This window comes from Uloborus diversus, chromosome 3 (genome assembly GCF_026930045.1).
Source record: "Uloborus diversus isolate 005 chromosome 3, Udiv.v.3.1, whole genome shotgun sequence".
NCBI classification, from domain to species: domain Eukaryota; kingdom Metazoa; phylum Arthropoda; class Arachnida; order Araneae; family Uloboridae; genus Uloborus; species Uloborus diversus.
Window position 1 is genome coordinate 26,792,793 of NC_072733.1, and position 19,141 is coordinate 26,811,933.

Below are 19,141 nucleotides of genomic sequence, written 5' to 3' on the forward strand. Positions count from 1 at the left end.
CTTGGGGTAAAAATACTGGAAAATTCAGTGTTTTCTGAAGAAAGGTATAAAAGACAACGAAACCCAAGAATGGTGAAGTTTAAGATTTTTTAGTTTCCATGATTACAGTTAGGGCAAAGTTACTTCTCGAGTGATAAAATCTATTGTTCGTTTTTAATTACTACATTTTTTTTTTTTTTTTTGCATTTTACTTTATTGTGTTTCATTTTGTTATGCAAAACTACTGTAGAACGTCAAAGTAGTTTAAATCCCTTTTTACTGAATTCAGCTTAATCAAGACATTTCTTTGAACTTTATGTTGACTGTTTCTATTTCTGTGTACAGAGTAAGAAATATTAAACATTTTGTAAGATAATGAAAGTATTGTACATCCTATTCCATTTTCTGTTCGACCGTTTGAAAAACCTGTTAATTTCTAAAACATATACGTTGTTTATTTGAGATTTGTGACATGTTGGTTTGCAGAAAATAATTCACATGAAAGACTTATAGCTAGAGTAGTTTCATCTGTACAATCTACAAATATTGAGAAAATCAGACGTGACAGGACTTAGTCCAGAAAATTTGAGTTATTTATTGACCAGTTAAAGAAAAAGCTAAATATATTTATTTAAAATCTTTGAAGTATTTTTTTAAATGCCGTTAAGAGTTAAGAAATACTATTAAAGTTCAAAATTCCTTTTTTATGTCCATTGTCTGTGGTGAAGAACAAATAAAAAAGAAGTTTAAATTGTGAAAGTATTTAAATTAATTAGTTTTAAAAAACTTCTCAGAAAATTTTAAAAAAACCCAAAAGTGGGTTAAATAATGGGTTTTTTTTAAGTGGGTTTTTTCAAAAAAAACCCATTGGGTCCAACCCAATTGGGTCCAATCTGGCCAACCCTGCTCTCAACCCTTTAGAACTCATGACTTGGTTTTTATAAAATATTTTTTATCTCTTTTCGGGTAAAAGGCTCTAAGGTAAACTGCTCTTTTTATAAATAGCAACGTAAATAATAATGTGTCTTGATTATTTTAATGTTAAACCTACACTGCGACCTTGCGCTTGTTTTTTTTATGTTAAACTAGTAGCATTACTAAGGTCACCATACATCCCGTTTTCAGGTAGTCTGTCCCGCTGTCCCCGCACATTGAGTCACACACGCAGAAATGTCCCATTTTCAGAAAGTCCCCCCCCCCCCTCCGCAGTTTCAGAACCTACTCTAGCAAATTGAAAAGGAAAAAAATGTGTTCGAAACTTGTGCACGGATCATAAACTATAGAGCAGTGATCAAGTTCGTCACATATAGTCCAGTAAAACCTTGTCGCCTGAAAGGGAAGAGGGGGGGGGGGAGTTTACCTTGCGTCAGATCCAGTAGTTCAGAGTTTTTGCTGAGTTGTTTGTGATATTGTTCCAAAAAATAATCTAAGTTTTGGCTTCAAGCGCTGAACGCAACCTAGTCAACATTTTGAAAAAAAACGAGAAATTTTAGACTTTACTGCAGTTCTTTTTTAAACTACCGATTTTAACCCTAAACGGCTTGTTTTTCAAATATCTATTCTGAATGATTGTATTAAATATGCTACAACATGAATTTAGAACTATCTCCTTAGACAATATAACTTCCGAGATAAAGCCATTCAGAACAACAAAATATTAGTAAAACTTGCGATGTACGAAAAAAAAAAAAACTTTTAGAGGCTTCTTGCATTTTATAATTCTTGCAATTTTCCTTCAAAACTTTAAAAAAAAAAAAAAAAAAAACCGCTCTCGAGAATATCAAGACAACGCTTTTTTCTTTCTTTCTTTTTTTTTTTTTTTTTTTTGCAGCTGTGGTAACACCAAAGACCGTGGTAACACTCCCACACCCTTACGCTGTTCTCAAATCGTAAGATTTTCTTAATGTACTTTGCAGCTAGTAATCACACCTTATCTTGATCTGACCTGCTTCAATATTTCTGACAATCAATTTTTATTTTTACTAATCTGACTAGCCGTTTTATATGCACGCCCTACATAAAGGGCTGAAATTCGGTAGAGATACTCGAAAAGATGCAAGGTATCCCCCCCCCCCCCTATGTTAATCAGTTCATCTGACACGCACGAGTAAATCACAAAAAACTCTTTGGGCTCCACTATTATTACTGGACTGAGCAAACCAACACAGGAGACAGCAAATTACCATTGATTATACTAACAGCAAAGGCTTCCTCGAAATTCAATCTCGCAATCAAGGTTAGATCCAGGAATGAGGGACCTAATCATTAGGACTCGACCGATGCATCGGCGCCGATGGTTCAACAATTTAGCCATCGGCATCGGCATCGGCGGCCGATGCTAAATTGCAGGAAACATCGGCCCATCGGCCTTAAAAACATCGAAAAACCGATGGAATTGGCCGATGTTTTTGAAGAAAAAAAGGAGCTTTGATGTTTTACCTTTTAATACAAAGTAAAGATTGTTTTCATATAAAATTGTTTACTGAATTTCAGTATGAATTTCTATTTTAGTCACCCCTGAAAGAGCTTTTAATACTGCATTCAAGTACCAAACAAGTTATTGTTGTAGTACCAAGTTGTAGTACCAAACAATTATTGCGTTGTTTCTTGCTGCTGGATGTACGTGTGTATCTCTCATAAGTCATTACTCAAAAATGGTAAACTGTAGAAGGATAAGTTTTCGCATGTGGGGTGTGCGTACTTTCCAATTGTGCACTTCCCTTTTTGTTTTCGTTCGAGTGTTCTGAAAAGCCTGTTTACTCATTTTTTGTGGCTATTAATTACTTATTTCAATGCAAAACTAATATAGCGTCTCAGACTGACGATCATTTGGTGATATATTGCCGAATTGGAGACCATAGAAAACAAATATGAGATGGCGAAACCGGTTTTTGTGTCATTTTGTTAGATTCCGGTTGAGCCGACGGTAATTTTTAATTTTTCGATATTTGTAATATAAACACAGTAATGCAGTCTTTTCTGTATCGCTTCGGCGGAGTTACAAGTTTGGGGCCCGTCAAAATACATTTTGGGGCCCTATTTCTCTGTCACAGAAGTTGTAATACATTTATCAAAAGCATTTTTGTAATTCCTACGGTGCCCCTATGGTTATGGGGCCTCTCGCGCAATTGCAACATTTGCTATGTTTTAAATCCGCCACTGCACGTAAAATCAAATTCGGGGGCAAGTTTTGAAAGGGTTTTTCTGCTCAATGTTTATGATTATTTTGAACTCTATTTTTTACGACTATTTTTTGAATTTCCGAAAACACTTGCGTGCCCCTCCTCAAACTCCCTCAATTTCTGAAATTAAACTCTAGTTGTATTTTTGAGTTGTTTAAAACTAACGCCATTCATAAAATTAGTGATTTTTTTTCTCAAACTTTATCTATTGTTTAGAAAGAATTTAGAGCACTAATGTAAGAAATTGATTAAAGACGTTTTGAATGGGGATATAATTCGGAAATCGAAGGGACTTTTGAATTTTTCTTCGGAAGTGCTGAAATAGATTCAGAAACTCTTCCGAGGCGTTGGTTTTAGCGGTTCTGTATTTAAAAAAAATTAGGCTGAGATTGGGGTCGAAGTGTGAGTTACTGCAAAATCAGTTTTTATATAAAATCAATGAATAAGTAATTTTCGTTTTTTATAGGAAAGTTTCAATGATTTTCTATTATGCAATTTTTTAAATTTCAGAAAATTATTGTTAAATTGAACAATTTAATTTGAACTTGCTTGTAAAGCTTCATAAAAGATTAAACAATCAAATTGTTCAATATTATGTGTCCAAACATCAGATCAAGTAGCATATGTATTCAGTTATTAATTTGGTGTAAATATTGAGTTTGTTTATTGTAGCTGCGTTTTAAGAACCTCGCTCTTTTCATGGCTATTTTTTTTCAGATAAATTTATGTCACTGTTTTAGTTTTTTGAAAAATACAAAATTTTCTATTCATAAATTTTAAATAAGTATAAAAATATTCCTATTATGATTCTGTATTGTAATTTATCTGTTACCTTTTTTGTTTAATTTGATGATTAAAAAATGTCTACGTGCAATCGTTCCACTTTAATTGCGTAATTTGTTGAAGGTTTCATAGTTTTATTCTTAATTATTACTATTATTTTTTTGAATTTAATGTTTTTTACCTATGTTTAGTGTACCTAAATCCATACATCATTACAATATTACTGAAATCTTAGTTATATGTCAATTATATATATAAAAAAATCAATTAGGTTATTAAACAGTCTCTTTGTTTTTCTTTCTTTCTTACTTCTTTCCTGATATTTTTTTTTTTTTTTTTTTTTTTTTTTTGGCTGTTGTTCTTTCTTTTTCATCGTACAGCAGTCAAAAAAGGAGAAGCATAACTACATCCTATACAGATTGTACGTAGTACGATCCAAAACTTCGGGGACAAGCTGTATAAAACCTTACCCAGAATAGTTCACATTACCGAAGCACATCCACCTTCAAAGGGTCACCTTGAGGGACTGTGTACTTCTGTCAGTGTTAATATAACTTTTGGAAAAACTCCTGGAAGTCATTTTTCACTACATTCTAGGATGCAGCTTTATCTTCTCCTGATGGAAGAAAGCGGCGTCCATGCAAATGTTTTTTTGCTGGGAACAGGTAAAAATCACACGGAGTTAAGTCCGACGAAACGTTATGTTATTTGTTTGTCATATCAAAGTATTGACCATCCTCAACATGAAAGTCGCCTTTTTTCCCCACGATGAAGTCATATGCGGATTTAGGACTGAGTTCCTGGGGGGAGGGGGGGCAGATTTTTTTAGCAACATTTTTATTGCCCCCCCCCCCACTCCCATGTTTTTGTCTTTTTCCTGTGATGCATAAGTCCATGCTTTACTTTTTTGTGTGTCGTTTTGATTAATATGTGTTTTCATGCTGTCCTTTTTGAGTTGACCTTAAGAAAGGGAGCCGGTATCAAGAAAGTGATGCAGGGCTCCCTTTTAAGTGGGAAATAGAATATCTCTAATTTTAGGGGAGCGGGGGTTTCTCCTCCGCAGGAAATTTTGTAAAATGGATATAAAATTCTGCATTTTGAAGCCTTACAGAGGTTAATTGGATAGACATAGATATTGATAACTAGATTATACAGTTGTACAGTTTAGTTCAAACTTTGTAAGAAACAGCCATTTTGAATTTGAAAGAAAAAATAAAATATAGATTTCTCATTATAACAACCTTTTTTTAATTATAAGTAGAGTGAAGAAAACGAAAAGGAATAGAGGTAGTGTATCTTTTTTTTTTTCCTGGCTAAAAAGATCAACAATATGTAGTAGAAGTAATTGGAGCCCATTTTGCTTAGGATTTTCAAAGTCTTATCTAATTATTTTCAAGGACTCTAGAATAAATAAAATAAATAAAATTACTTAACGCACTTCATTTGTACTTTCCAGTCTCTGATATTTTAGTACTTGATTGTAAATTTTTACAGTCCTGTTCTAACTTTGAGAAATAGCTATTTTAAATTTAAAAAAGAAAAGTAACCATAGATTTCTCATGACAGCAACTTTTCTTCTGTTGCAAGTGGAGCAGAAAACGAAAAGAAATAGAAATAGTGTATTGTGTATTTTTTTCCGTGCTAAACAGATAGACAATATGCAGAAGAAGTAAGATAAAAGCAATCAATACAAAATAATTTCCAAATTACTGCATTCGGGATTGAATAACTAGCAAGATATGAAACACATGAGTCACAAAAATTTATTTCAAATAATGTTGCAAGCGTGAGAACCATGATTTTTACATTTTTAATACAGGATTTGGCAAGGAGCTGAATTTGACATATTTTGGCATTCCTCACCCTCTACCATTTGTTAGACATTTTAAAATTTAAGGTTTGTAGCCACACGTTTTGAAATATTCAAGGTTTTCAAGCACTTAAAAATGAAATTAGTTTTCTTAAGCAATTTCTATTTTTTAAGGAACGAATCATGAATTTTTTTTTTGGGAGTTAGGGACCCACTTCAAAGCAGGGGCCCTAAGCAATAGCTTGTTTATCTCATAGGCAAATTTGGCCCTGTTTGTAATTCACTCTTACCTACAAATTTTTGCTTGATTTTTTGTAATTTTTACGAAAATTCGTCAATTTTTACGGTTAAAAAATTTTTACGATTTTACCAAACTTTGTTAGGTTTTTATAGACTTTTATAAAATTTCAGTAAAATTTTTCAAAACTTTTGATAACTCAATTATTTAGATTTCATATAATGGCCAGAACTGACTCACTTAGACTTAGATGATTATGACTAACCTTACTTTTTAAACAGTATTTATAAAGTAAGTAAAATTGTACTCTCCTTCCAAGTAAAAAGATTCATTTAATCAGAATACTCAGATAACTGAAATTTATTCAGAGTTTGCGATAGTATTTATTCTCTCGCTCTCTCTCTCTCTCTTAAAAAAGAGAAAGAAGGAAAAAAAACTATACTCTTTAGAATTTCTTAAAGGGCCAATTAAACTACTAAGAACATAAATATTATGCACAAATATACTTGAAATGTGGACACAAATCATAACAAGTAGATCGTTCTGTTAGCGAGAATGGAGGCGGGGGGAGTTTTCTCCCCCCTTTGTTTTTAGGTTCTAATTTGTCAAAATAATCGTCAATTATTATAAGTGTTGCAGCTTAATGTAAAGCTCGTTTAGCGTATATTTTCATTCATATACTTGCCCAAATGGTTTTCAGTCCAAAATAGTGAATTTAGACACGTTTTTAGCACTCCAGGGACAACTGTTTTATTTGTATTTTAAGTTCGTTTTTTTTTTTTTCCTTTTCTTTTCTCCCGTCAGAAAAGGACATTCGCTTTTTTCTCTTCATTTACATTAAACTATTCAATAAAAAAAGGCATGATTTTTTTGTTTTAAGATTTTGGAAGATATGTTGTTACTATATAAAGTTTTCCCAAAACTGGGGCGCATTGCCCCCCATGTCTCCCCTTATAAATCCACCCATACCCTTCTGAAATATTCAAAAGAGAAAAAAAAATATTTTTTTTTAATTTTTGGAAGATGTGTTGTTACTACATTAAGTCCTCCCAAAACTGGGGGGCATTGCCCCCCCTCTGCCCCCTCCCCCATAAATCCGCCCATGGATGAAGTTAAATCAGCAGCGCAAGAGGCCTTACAGGAGGTTGCGAAAAATGTCTTCCAGGAGTGCTTCTAAAAGCTATACGAACGTTGGCAGAAGTGCATAGTCGTTCAAGGTGACTATTTTGTCGATAGATATACATACTTCGGTAATGTGAACTATTCAGGGTAAGGTTTTATACAGTTTGTCCTCTAACTTTTAGATCATACTATGTACGTATGAGTTTTCAACTTACTATTTCATAACGATTTTGAGTGACCTAAGTTTACGCGCATGAAGACATCACAAGACAATTTGCGATAATTAACTGAGGAAGCGTTCAAAATGGATATTCCGATCATCTATATGTTCTTAGGTACATATGCATGTACAGTGCCGAAAAAACTTGTGAAGTTTTAATTGGGTGATCGCAAAATAGAAATTTAGGTCAAAATCTGATTTTTTTTTTTTTTTGTGATTACAATTCCTTATTCGTAGAAAGGAAATAAAGTGAAATGAATCAATGATCCTTTAAGTCCCTGACAATTTTATCAATTTATTTCTGTTTGATTTTTTTTTTTTTTTTTGCCATCGGCCAACGGCATCGGCCATCGGCCATCGGCAATCGGCCATTTTCAGAAAAACAATCGGCCATCGGCCATCGGCCATCTTTGAACAATCGGCCAACAATCGGCATCGGCCCATCGGCCAAAAAATGCCATCGGTCGAGCCCTAGTAAAGCATACATTCTTAAAAATCGTACAATGACATCAGATGTGCCCACCCCCTAAAGGGAAGGGAGCACTCCCCTCAATATTACGGAGACCCCTCCAAAAGCAAGAGTCCCCTTAAATGAGAAAAATACCCCTCAAAACCACCTAAAAATTTCAATGGCACAGAGTGCGCCATAACCCCTCCCCCCCCCTAGGTGGGCACTCCTGATGGCACCCATTTGAACAACAGTTTGATTTCACAACAGTTCGTTCGTTCCTCCTAAGCGATTATACCTCAGAGTGCTCCGAACTTTAGAATGTCACTTCATCTTCAACATGGAAGCCAATAGTAGCAGTTTGTAGCTGTTTTGAGATTGGATGGAAAAATATGAATTATTTTTTCATTGACTTTAGCACTTTGTAAAAAATACTAAGTCAAAAAAAAAAAAAAAAAACAGATTCTATTTTACTGATCTTGCACAAATACTTCTGCCATATTTTCGTGAAACGTACACGTACTTAGTCAATGGAATAACCACTTTATCTCTACTACTTCTAACTCTGAAGTCGGTCTTCTCCGAAAATAAGACAAATAGAATCACGCAATATGAACTAGCTTAACAATTCTAGGTATTTTAAAAGGAGTTTTCTGTGTAAGAAAATTCTAAAGAGTAATGTCGGGCTCTGTTAGTTTATGATTGCAATTACATTTCAGTTGTGTAGCTTTTCTTCGCAGGTAGATAAGGAGCACAGGATTCATGAATGGGAAGGGTAATTTTGAGCAAAAAAAGTTTTAAATTTTTATCTTCTAAATTTATATTTAAGAACGTAATTACTCAGATACTTTGTTTGGCAAATATTGGATGTCTTGCATTACATATGTTGAAAAATTCAGACAGATCGTGGTTATATTTAAGGTATTACAGTTCTGTAAAGTTTCTGTCGAATCTCCCATTTTCCCCTACGTTTGATACGGATGGATCAGGCTTTTTTTCAAGTACATAAATATTCATTTGAGGTTTAAAATGATCAAAATATTAATATTTTAAGCTGAAAATTGAAAACATTTCTTCAAGACAGCTTGAAATCGGTTCTTTTTACATATAAAATTTCAGGCAGTATGAATTATAAAAAATTAAAAGGTTTAAAAAATAAAACGTTCTACTCCATTGCAAATATATTCAGTTACTACGTAAGTATGTTCAATTAGTTAAATCGCGTTAATTGTACTTAATTCCTAATAATACAGTTGTGTGGCAAAAAGTTTATACGGTAGATTTTAGTAAGACTATTAAAAATAGAATAATAAAGAACCATCAAAAATCTTTAAGATTCAGCTCGTTACTTCCAATTTTTATGCAGCGGTTAAGGTCTCTGTCGTATTTTAGATTTTCAACTGTTCAAATATAACTCGCTAGAAGCAATTATTATTTTTCAAAATTTTCGGCAGAAATATTATAACCAGGTAGAGCGGTATAGTTGGACACATTTGAACATTGACCCAGCAGTAACTTAAAAAAAAAAAAAAAAAAAAAATCAGCACATGGTGCTTTCAGTCTATCTTAGTGTGTGTTGTCCACCCACCCTTCTTTCATCTAAAAACAGTCGCACCCGTTTATAGTGAAACCGCATATAGCGAATTTATGTCTACAACGAAAAAGCTTCCATTCCCCCTCACGTTTCACAGTGCATTTTTTAACTTTTTATACTGAAATTTTAATTTTGTCCCTGCAACTTCGCTAGAAATTACTAATATAATACAGATAGATATACATACTTCGGTAATGTGAACTATTCAGGGTAAGGTTTTATACAGTTTGTCCTCTAACTTTTAGATCATACTATGTACGTATGAGTTTTCAACTTACTATTTCATAACGATTTTGAGTGACCTAAGTTTACGCGCATGAAGACATCACAAGACAATTTGCGATAATTAACTGAGGAAGCGTTCAAAATGGATATTCCGATCATCTATATGTTCTTAGGTACATATGCATGTACAGTGCCGAAAAAACTTGTGAAGTTTTAATTGGGTGATCGCAAAATAGAAATTTAGGTCAAAATCTGATTTTTTTTTTTGTGATTACAATTCCTTATTCGTAGAAAGGAAATAAAGTGAAATGAATCAATGATCCTTTAAGTCCCTGACAATTTTATCAATTTATTTCTGTTTGATTTTTTTTTTTTTTTTTTTTTGCCATCGGCCAACGGCATCGGCCATCGGCCATCGGCAATCGGCCATTTTCAGAAAAACAATCGGCCATCGGCCATCGGCCATCTTTGAACAATCGGCCAACAATCGGCATCAGCCCATCGGCCAAAAAATGCCATCGGTCGAGCCCTACTAATCATAGGGTTCAAACCAACTCTTCAAAAATCCCGCTCCAGTTTTAGCTTCTGAGAAAGTTTCTCATCGAACAATGCGAATGAAAGAAGTAATCACAAGGGAATGCAAAACAAATTCCAACATTTTCCAAGAATTTTCACTGTTATTGTAATGTGGAAACGACTAAGTTGAACATTTTCTTTCTTTTTAATAACGTTCTTGTTTGGTAAAGCAAGAAAAATTCAACTAACCTCTGACCAAATAGCATGCTATTAGCGAACAATTGCGACGATTTCTTTATTTCTCTCTCGTTTTTATTCCGCGTAGGAAGAGATAAAAACGCATCAGAAAGAAGTCCGGTAACTGAAATGTAGAGCAATTGAATTTTTCTTGTTATTGAGCCAGTATCACGTGAACTATTTGAATGACAAACCATTATAGTCCCAATAAGAGGTGCCCTACAAGTTGAGAACCGTTCTGTTAACAGAAAATAAATTTTAAATGAACAGAGATCCTTTTTTTTTCGCCCTTCTCCGCCCCCGGGTAAAACTGGGTGTAAAAGAGGACCTTTGAACTTAACATTCATTCGCCGGGTCGGACCGCCTGAACTCGAGAAAGGTTTTTTGACTTAGCAAGAAAAGCGTTTTTTTTTCTCAAGAGTTACATCTTTCAAAAATGAGAAGCACACAATTTGATCAACATCTGTTTGTTAAACATTAATGGGAAGCAAATAAAATCTTTTCAATTTTTTAAGCAATGGAATGATTATGTGATCTCAATTTTAAAATCATAATTATTGGAAAAATTTGATTTTCAAGTTTAATTTCTGACGTTGAATGCATCTTAAGTTTACAATAAAATACAACAATTAATTTTCATAAAAAGGAATTTCAATCTCTGTATAGAGGTTTTTCCCTCTTCACATGGGGGGGGGGGAGTGAATTGAAAAATTAAAGCAAAATAAATAAATAAAAAAGCCGGAGTCAGTCTTGCGTTTCGAAATCCCAGAATCTGAGTCGGTCATTTTCCTTCCGACTCCGCAGCCCTGGTTAAAACCGATGGTATTGAAGAACTGATACTGGCAAAAAAATTATTTATTATTGATTAGTATTGAAAAATATTTGAAATCTGAACTTTTTAATAAGCAGTTGATTTTTTTGAGCAATCACGATTGTTTATTGTTCTCATTTGACCGTTTTTGGTGTCCGTGCCTTTTTCAACTTGGACCAGAAGCCTTTGCAGCACCACCGCCCACCGTCCTCTACAGGCGGCGCGGCTGCTCCGGTTTTTAGCTATCCGCTTCTCCTGGTCAGAGACTCCATGTCCTACACACACGCACGTTCACACACACACATACACACACACGACTTCACACACATACACTCACACACGCCTACGTGCATACACACAGGTCTACGCACACACACAACTATGCACAAGTAACCGCCCAGGAGGAGAGGCAGACTTGGGGGGGGGGGGGACAGGAGCCGTTTCTAGAAACAATAACTCCAATGAGTAGGATCCTGTCTCAGTTCGTGATTGCGAAAAACATAATTTGAATTCAAAATTTCAGAATTCAAATTATTTTTTTTTTAAACCTTTTATGCTAAAAATTTATACGAAAAAATTCACAGCTATAATGCCAGTTTTGCTTCATTACAAGTTTGTACATATTAAGAAGCAAAAGCGAGCATCAAATATATTGAATGAGGAGAAATTGATGAGTTTAAACTTTTGCAGATTACGCTTCAGGGTCATTCCACGGAAAACGGTGATTTTTTCCCGCACGTGACGCCTCACATATTTTATTGAAAATAATAAATTAAAGGAGTCCGGGACACAAAAATCGTCAAACATTTTGCCTTTTTTTATTATTTAAAATTCTTTTTGATTATTTTCTGCTTAAAAGGATGTTTGAATCTTGTTTCTATCTTAATTAGAACAAAAAATATAATTATTTTTGTTGCATGCATTTAACTAATATTATATTTAAATTAAAAACTTTAAAAGCGTGTGTCTCCATGATGCAATGTTTCCCGATTTTTTGCATTCAAGCCTTTATAAATCAAGAATTGATAAAGATAAAGTAATGAAATTTAGAGCATATCTTTTTCAAACAGTTTACCTAAATTTTCATTTGATGAATTTGAAAAAAAAAAGTTTACTGCAAAAAATATGATTTTAAAAAATATATCTTCAAATTTTTCGACATTTTTCTTCAAATATTTTCTATTTTTTATTGAATTAATGTTTTTAAGTAACCGAATAGAAATTTAAGCTTAGATATTTGGGCATAATTTTTTGAAAAAATTTGGAAATTGACTAAGCATATTTTGAGTTATAGCGATTTAAAGCCACCCCATTTTATTTTGAAAATACAATTTAAAGTTAAATAAAAAAAAATGAAATAAAATATTAATGTTATAATTTTACTTATTAAATGGATGGTGAATCAGTGCAAAAAATTTCAAAACTCTAAATGTGTCCCGGACCCTCTTAAAAGGGAAATGATAAAAATTTTATTGCATAAAAATTACAAACGAATGGGTGATTTCTTGAGCAAGCTTTCGTCATTACTTTTTAAATAACTGCTTTTCAACGAAATATATGAACTATCACGTGCGTGAGAAAGTGACAACTTTTTTGTGGAATGGCCCAACAAATTTTTTTTTTCGTTGATTTAAACTATTGTTTTTCAACAAATGAGATACGTTTCCTTCACGTTGGAATCTTTGCTGTCAAAATCTACAATTTATTTTAACATTAATAAAGCAAAAATATTAACTAATTCGTAAGCAAGTTACAAGAGGTTGACTTTGGATGTCCCGCACGTAACACATGCTAATAAATTAAGTTTTAAATTACAAAATTGTTTAATAAAAATTTAACTGCGTCAGGAATATTTTTGCATGAAATGAAGCAGTGAGAAGCAAAGGGATGCAAGTAGACATTTTCAAGTTTTGAGTAAAACGCGTTTAAAGATTAGCTCCTAGGTAGGCTTTCATTGACTTTTTTTTTGTTAAATCATGCTGTATAGCAGCAACTACCAGGGCTACTAGTAACATCTCTTGCCCTAAGACAGAGGAGAGGTTCACCTAACACGTGTACTGGTTATCTCCAAATTTTTAATTTTGCCACTTACATCCCTTTGCTTCTCACTGCCTCAAATGTAAAGATTAAAGAAATTGTTTACCTCAGTTAAATTAAAATATTAAGAGATACGACAAAATGTTAATGAAATTTAAGCGTCTTTTTATTCTGCACATGACACGGTGGAATTGCTATTTATATTATTATATTTATTTCAATAACAATTTTTATTATGTTTATTTTAACAATAACAATAATAATAATTATTATTATTTAATAACTATTATTTGGCTTTACATGTGATTTTGTAACCAGGCTCAAGATTCAAATCTTTGTTTTGTTTGATGGAGATTTGTTTCCACTGCTTAGTGAATTTGTCGCGGTTCAGCGTTTATATAAAATTAGACCTACTAAAATTTATGAAACTACAATTACAGTAAAATCCCTCTAATACGGACACTAACAGGACAAATTTTTTTGTTCGCAATAGAGAGGTGTCCGCAGGACAGGGGTTTAATAATGTTATTTGCATTGGAACTAGGGAATTAAAAATTGTCCGCATAAGAGGGGTGTACTCCTTTGAGGGGCGTCCGTTAGGAGGGGTTTTACTGTAGTTTGAAATCGAAACAGTTTATTGAACCAAGGAGTTCCACTCGAGCAATTCGGAAATCAAAGACTACCATCAACTATCAATAGTTAACACCGATTTTATTGATCTTTTTTAATTAAATTCTTCATTATTATATTTTTAAAATACTATATTCATTTGAAAATTTCACTATTTCAATTTAAGTATAACTTCAGTTCAGGGATGCACCGATTAATCGGCAGTCATCGGTTAATGGCCATAATTGGCCACATTTTGCGATTAATTAGCGGGAAAATATTTTAAAACACTTTTAATAAATTTTTAATCTTTAAGTATTCTTTGAACTAGAAAGCAAGATGAATAAATTTATTGAAGATAAATGAAAGCAATTTCTCCAATGTAAGTATAACACGTAGCAAGCATGAAAGTGCACAGCCTAAAATAAGGACGAACAAAACAAAATTTGTTTAAAACGGAATGAAATATCGAAATTAATCCTCACTGCTGACGTGGGGGGAGGGGGGGGTGCATGGTGCAGGCTGCGCAATTGAAATGCTGACGGGGGGGGGGGGGGGGGGGGGGCATGGCGCAGACTGCGCAATTGAAATGTATAGAGGGAGTTGTTTTGAGGGGTACGTTTCCCCTTTTGAGGGGTCTAATTGGTATTTGGGGGTTGGGCGCCCTGATCTTGGGGGGATGGGCACCCCTGCGTTCATGTAACACTATTTATTACGAAGAATTAAATATTTGTTCTTATAAATTGCAATGGAAAAACATGAGTATAAGCAGATTAAAATTAAGAAACAACAACGTCAAATAGCACAGATTGCAGATAACTGCAGACACGTGTTTCGGCGTTATAAGAAACGTATAAGAAATGAGCTTACGGATGAAAAGATCCGACAAAAGCTACACAATAGCTTTTATTCCTACAACAGCTGCAATTTGTGTTTTTTGACGTTGTCATTTCTTATTTCACATTTTATGCACAAATGTATTCATTTAACTTGTTAGAGGATTATCAGAACATAAACTATTTTCTGCTGGTTCATATGTTTCCTCCTCAACTAAAATATGTAAAATCACTTATTTTCGAGAGGCTTGAACTTTCGCGAGTCCGTCGTAATCGCGAAAATTAAGCCTCGCGAAATATTTTTTCGCGGAGGATTTTTGAACAGTTCGCGAAATATTCAGCTCCGGAAATCACCGACATCTCCATTTTCGCGAAAATTACGGCTTACGGAAATAATTGCTTTTACAGGAATCCTTCGTATTATCTCATCATTTCACTTATCGTTTGATTTTAAAAAAAAAATCATACAGATGTTAAAAACCTTACATCTGTATGATTTTTTTTTTTTTAAATCAAATCCCCCCCCCCTTTTTTTACAAAATGTATGGGTGAAATAATGTTAATTTTGTTAATCTAAATTTTTTGCTTTGAATAAATCTGCGTATTTTTTATGTTGTAACAAGCTGCATATGTCAATACGTTTTTCTATTCCCTACTTTTAGCTGGTGCTTTATGATTATCTAATAATTCTCATGAAGAATATAAGTCTTGGATTAAGTGGTTACAAAAACACAAAAATAGCGACTAAGTTAAAAGCGTATGCTGAACACAGACAACTAACTAAATATTTGAATATTCATTTCTAGTAAACATAATGTTACTCCATTAATACGAAAATTTGCTCACAGAAATTGAATAAAATTTTGAAATATTATATTGAAAGAAAAAAAGCACGGTAATGGAGAAATTGTAACAATAAAAATCATTATGATCATTAATCGCCATTGCCGATCAATCGACCGATTATCAACAGCTTATCTTCGTCTCCCTATTTCAGTTACAATTTTGTTTTTAGGAATAACTGCGAACATCAAAAATGTAGCATGAAAAAATGTTTAATGTTTAAATTTTTATACGTAACTATTGTTGTTGATTTTAAATATTTTTATTATCATTATTATTATTATTATTATTTTAGCTTTACATGTAATCTTACAATAATGTTCAAGTCTTTGTTTTGTTTCATAGAGATTTGTTTCCGATCAGTAAACTAGACAATGGAGCACGTTTTAGCGTTTACATAAATTACACCTATTAAAATTTACGAACAGCATTAAGCGCTCAAAATCCAGAAGACTTGTTGAACTAAGGATTCTTGCTAGAGTTCTTGAGAAGTTAAAGATAATTAAAACCGATCGTATGGATCCTTTTTAATCAAATTATTTATTAATGAAAACTTCTGTCGATATTTTAATATAACTGAATTTCTTAATGTGCAGGTTAATGTATTTTTTTTAACTCTCGACTTCATATTATTATGTTTTTAAAAAATGAACAAGTTTATATTAGGAAAATATACGGATATCAAAAAAACAGTGAAAATGTATATAATCAAATTTTTGTTTCTAAAATTATTATTTTTTTACTTTAAATTTAACTTTATATTTGCTGTTTCAGTACGTGTTCCTGAAATGATGCTCTAGTCAAAGAACAGAAAATGTGTAAATTTTGGATCTATCCGATTTAAACATACGATGAATTTAACCAAAAAACAAAAAGGTTTTACAAATTAAGCATACCAGTCATAAATTAAGTCTACCAAGAAATACTAGTAAAGTGCTTGTTTCTTGCAGAAAAATTTATCTTGCCGGCTAATTTTGTCCCTGTTTTATAGGGGCATTAAACAGCGAACTAAATAATTTTGTTTGCGTTATACTCGCATCAATTGAAACTCATCCAAGTGTACCCACGAGAGGGATGTCATGATGTAAACTGCGAGATTTTTAGAGCGGGGGGGGGGGGCTGTTTTAGGAGTATTTTTCTCGTTTTCGGAGGTTTGATTCTAGGGTTTCTTCATCGAATAGGTGGGGAGAGAGGGGTGCTATCCCCTGGACTTATTGCGACATTTTTTTGTTTTTTACTGATAGTAACTAAGAACTTAAACACAGCTCAAAACTTGTTTTTAGAGATGCGCCGATTAATTAGCAGTATTTTTTTTAATCGTAGATTATTTATAATCGACCAAATTTTGCCGATTAATCGGCGCAAAAATGTTTTCAAAAATTATTTTTTTTAAGTATACCCTCAACAAGAAACTATGGAAAATACATTTGTTAACAGCAAATAAATGTTGTAAATAAAAAAGCAAATAAAATTAATGTACTACATGTAATATGAAAATGTACAGAGTAAAAATAAAACAAATAATTTAGAAAGTGGGTAAAACTGAATGAAATATTAAAGGATCATTTCCTAAGTTTTTGTTATGATACTCTCGCCCCAGCAATTGGTGACACAACCTTTTTTTCTTTTCTTTTTTTTTTTTTTGTTCCTTCTAACTCTACATATTACTACATCATACATTTTATAACTTATTATTCTTTAAGTTATTAATTTTTGATCAAAAAATTAATTATTATTTAATATCATTTGATTAAAAAATATATGTACATAATTTATTATTATTATTTTTTACTAACTGGTGGTTGAATTAACGTTTTTTTTCTTTATTATTATTATTTATTTTTTCTATCTTGAATAATTATTCGTATGTGCACAACATAGCAACATTTTTCATATGTGTCAATACTTTCTCCTTTAGCATAGTGCTTTAGATAAACTTAATATTTTTTATAAAGAATAAAAGACTTGGATTAAAGAGAATCTAATAATTAAAAATAAATGAAAATAAAAAAGCTCCAAAATTCGCCTGCTGCCCACTGGCTACTCCCTGGTGTTTTTAAATTTTCATGTCTAGTAAACACAATGCAATTTTATTAACAATAATATGAAAACTGTCTCAAAAAAATTGAACGAAATTTCAAAATTATTTTAGGAAAGGGGAGAAAACTAAATCGTCTCTCAAATAAACTATAAACTATTTCTAAAGTCGAAACTATATGAGAAAATAAATGACAAGTAGTATTATGAATTGGTAGATGGTAGCATTAAAAGTAATCATCGTGCATCGGTCATCGGCAGATTTGCTCATCGGCACTTTTTTTTTTTACTATTTCTGAAAACTGGGTGAAGTTCAAAAACATTAATTCATTTGCCAAGCGAAGGCGATGAGTCCGATTCTCTTCTTTAGGCTGTCCATAAATGAGGTTAATAACACTTGTTCCAACATATTGGACGCCAGTCACCCCCTTTGTCACATTTCATCTCACCCTCGCCCTTTTGTCACTTATCACGTTATTTTTCATTAACATATTTTTATAAAAAACGCGTGATGTCGCACTTCTTGTTACCAGCTCCCTCCCCCTTGTCACATGGCACACAAAATTACACAAACATTAAATGTCAAAAGGTGTTTCGATTTCCAGGGCTGCGGAATCGGAGTCGAAAAGTTGGAGTCGAACCGATTTTGGGGTAAAGGAGTCTGAGTCGGAAGTCGACCAAGAGTCGGAGTCGGTCATTTTCCCTCAAAGTCCGCAACTCTGACAGGAGTCGGAGTCGAAGGTTCTGATATTTCAGGAGTCGGAATCGGACGTTTTTCCTCCGACTCCGCAGCCCTGTCGAGTTCAACCAAAAACGTGTGATGTCACCACCTCCCTCCCCCTTGTCACAATATCACATACACCCCTCTGCTCAAAGTGTGACATCATTTGTCGACGATCCCTTCGGGCATTGATTTCCCCCCCCCCCCCATTCAAAAAAAAAAAAAAAATACACACTTGTCACCATCACTGAATTCGGCAGCAAAACAAAATTTGAAAAATCTCACATACCTAGCTAGTTTCGGCGTCAGTACGATTCGTCGCTTGAGGTGCGGTTCGCTGGAACATCTCCCTCCTGTCAAAGGGTCTCCACTGTTGTTCGCAGGCACAGCTTCCCCATCTCTACACGCAGGGTCGATCTCGATGTCAGAATCGATGCCTCTGTCAAAGCCCATGTACGACGATTCTTTTGATTCCACTGACAACCGGTTGTCATTCTCGATCTTGCACGATGCCATTGTTTCTGAGCCGGAGTCGGTCGGTAGTCTGATCTCGAGTTCCCCCCGTTGACCACACAAACAAACCGTAGCGTCTCTTTTGCCGAAATTCTGAAGGGAGCCGCGGATCAGCACGTGTTGTGGAGCAATAGGGTTGCCGAAAGTAGCGCTTGGCGAGATTTCGGACAAAAAAAAGGGGAATACGAAGAAAGGCTTTCGATTTCGCTAGAGCCACGCTGACTGTTATTCTTTTCCGAAGCCTTCCATTGGAAGGTGTAATTTCAGGGGTATATAATTTAAAAGCAGTTTGATGGCATAAAATTTTTTTTGTTCTATCTTGCTTGGCGACGCTGCATTACATGACTATACCCAGGGGGGTGATCGAGGGGGGAGACAAT

At 33.6% G+C, this 19,141-nt stretch overlaps 1 protein-coding gene across 1 annotated transcript in view; it reads right to left on the reverse strand.

Moving 5' to 3' along the window:
- Window positions 1-18,764, reverse strand: part of LOC129218292 (proton channel OtopLc-like) — a 78,612-nt gene extending 59,848 nt beyond the window's left edge. The window contains exons 1-2 of the mRNA XM_054852526.1: window positions 18,655-18,764; window positions 18,538-18,618 (exon numbers count right to left, since the gene is read on the reverse strand). Of these exons, the coding sequence (XP_054708501.1) occupies window positions 18,538-18,618; window positions 18,655-18,764 (191 nt within the window). The remainder of the gene's footprint in view (window positions 1-18,537; window positions 18,619-18,654) is intronic.
- Between the last annotated feature and the right edge of the window lie 377 nt (window positions 18,765-19,141).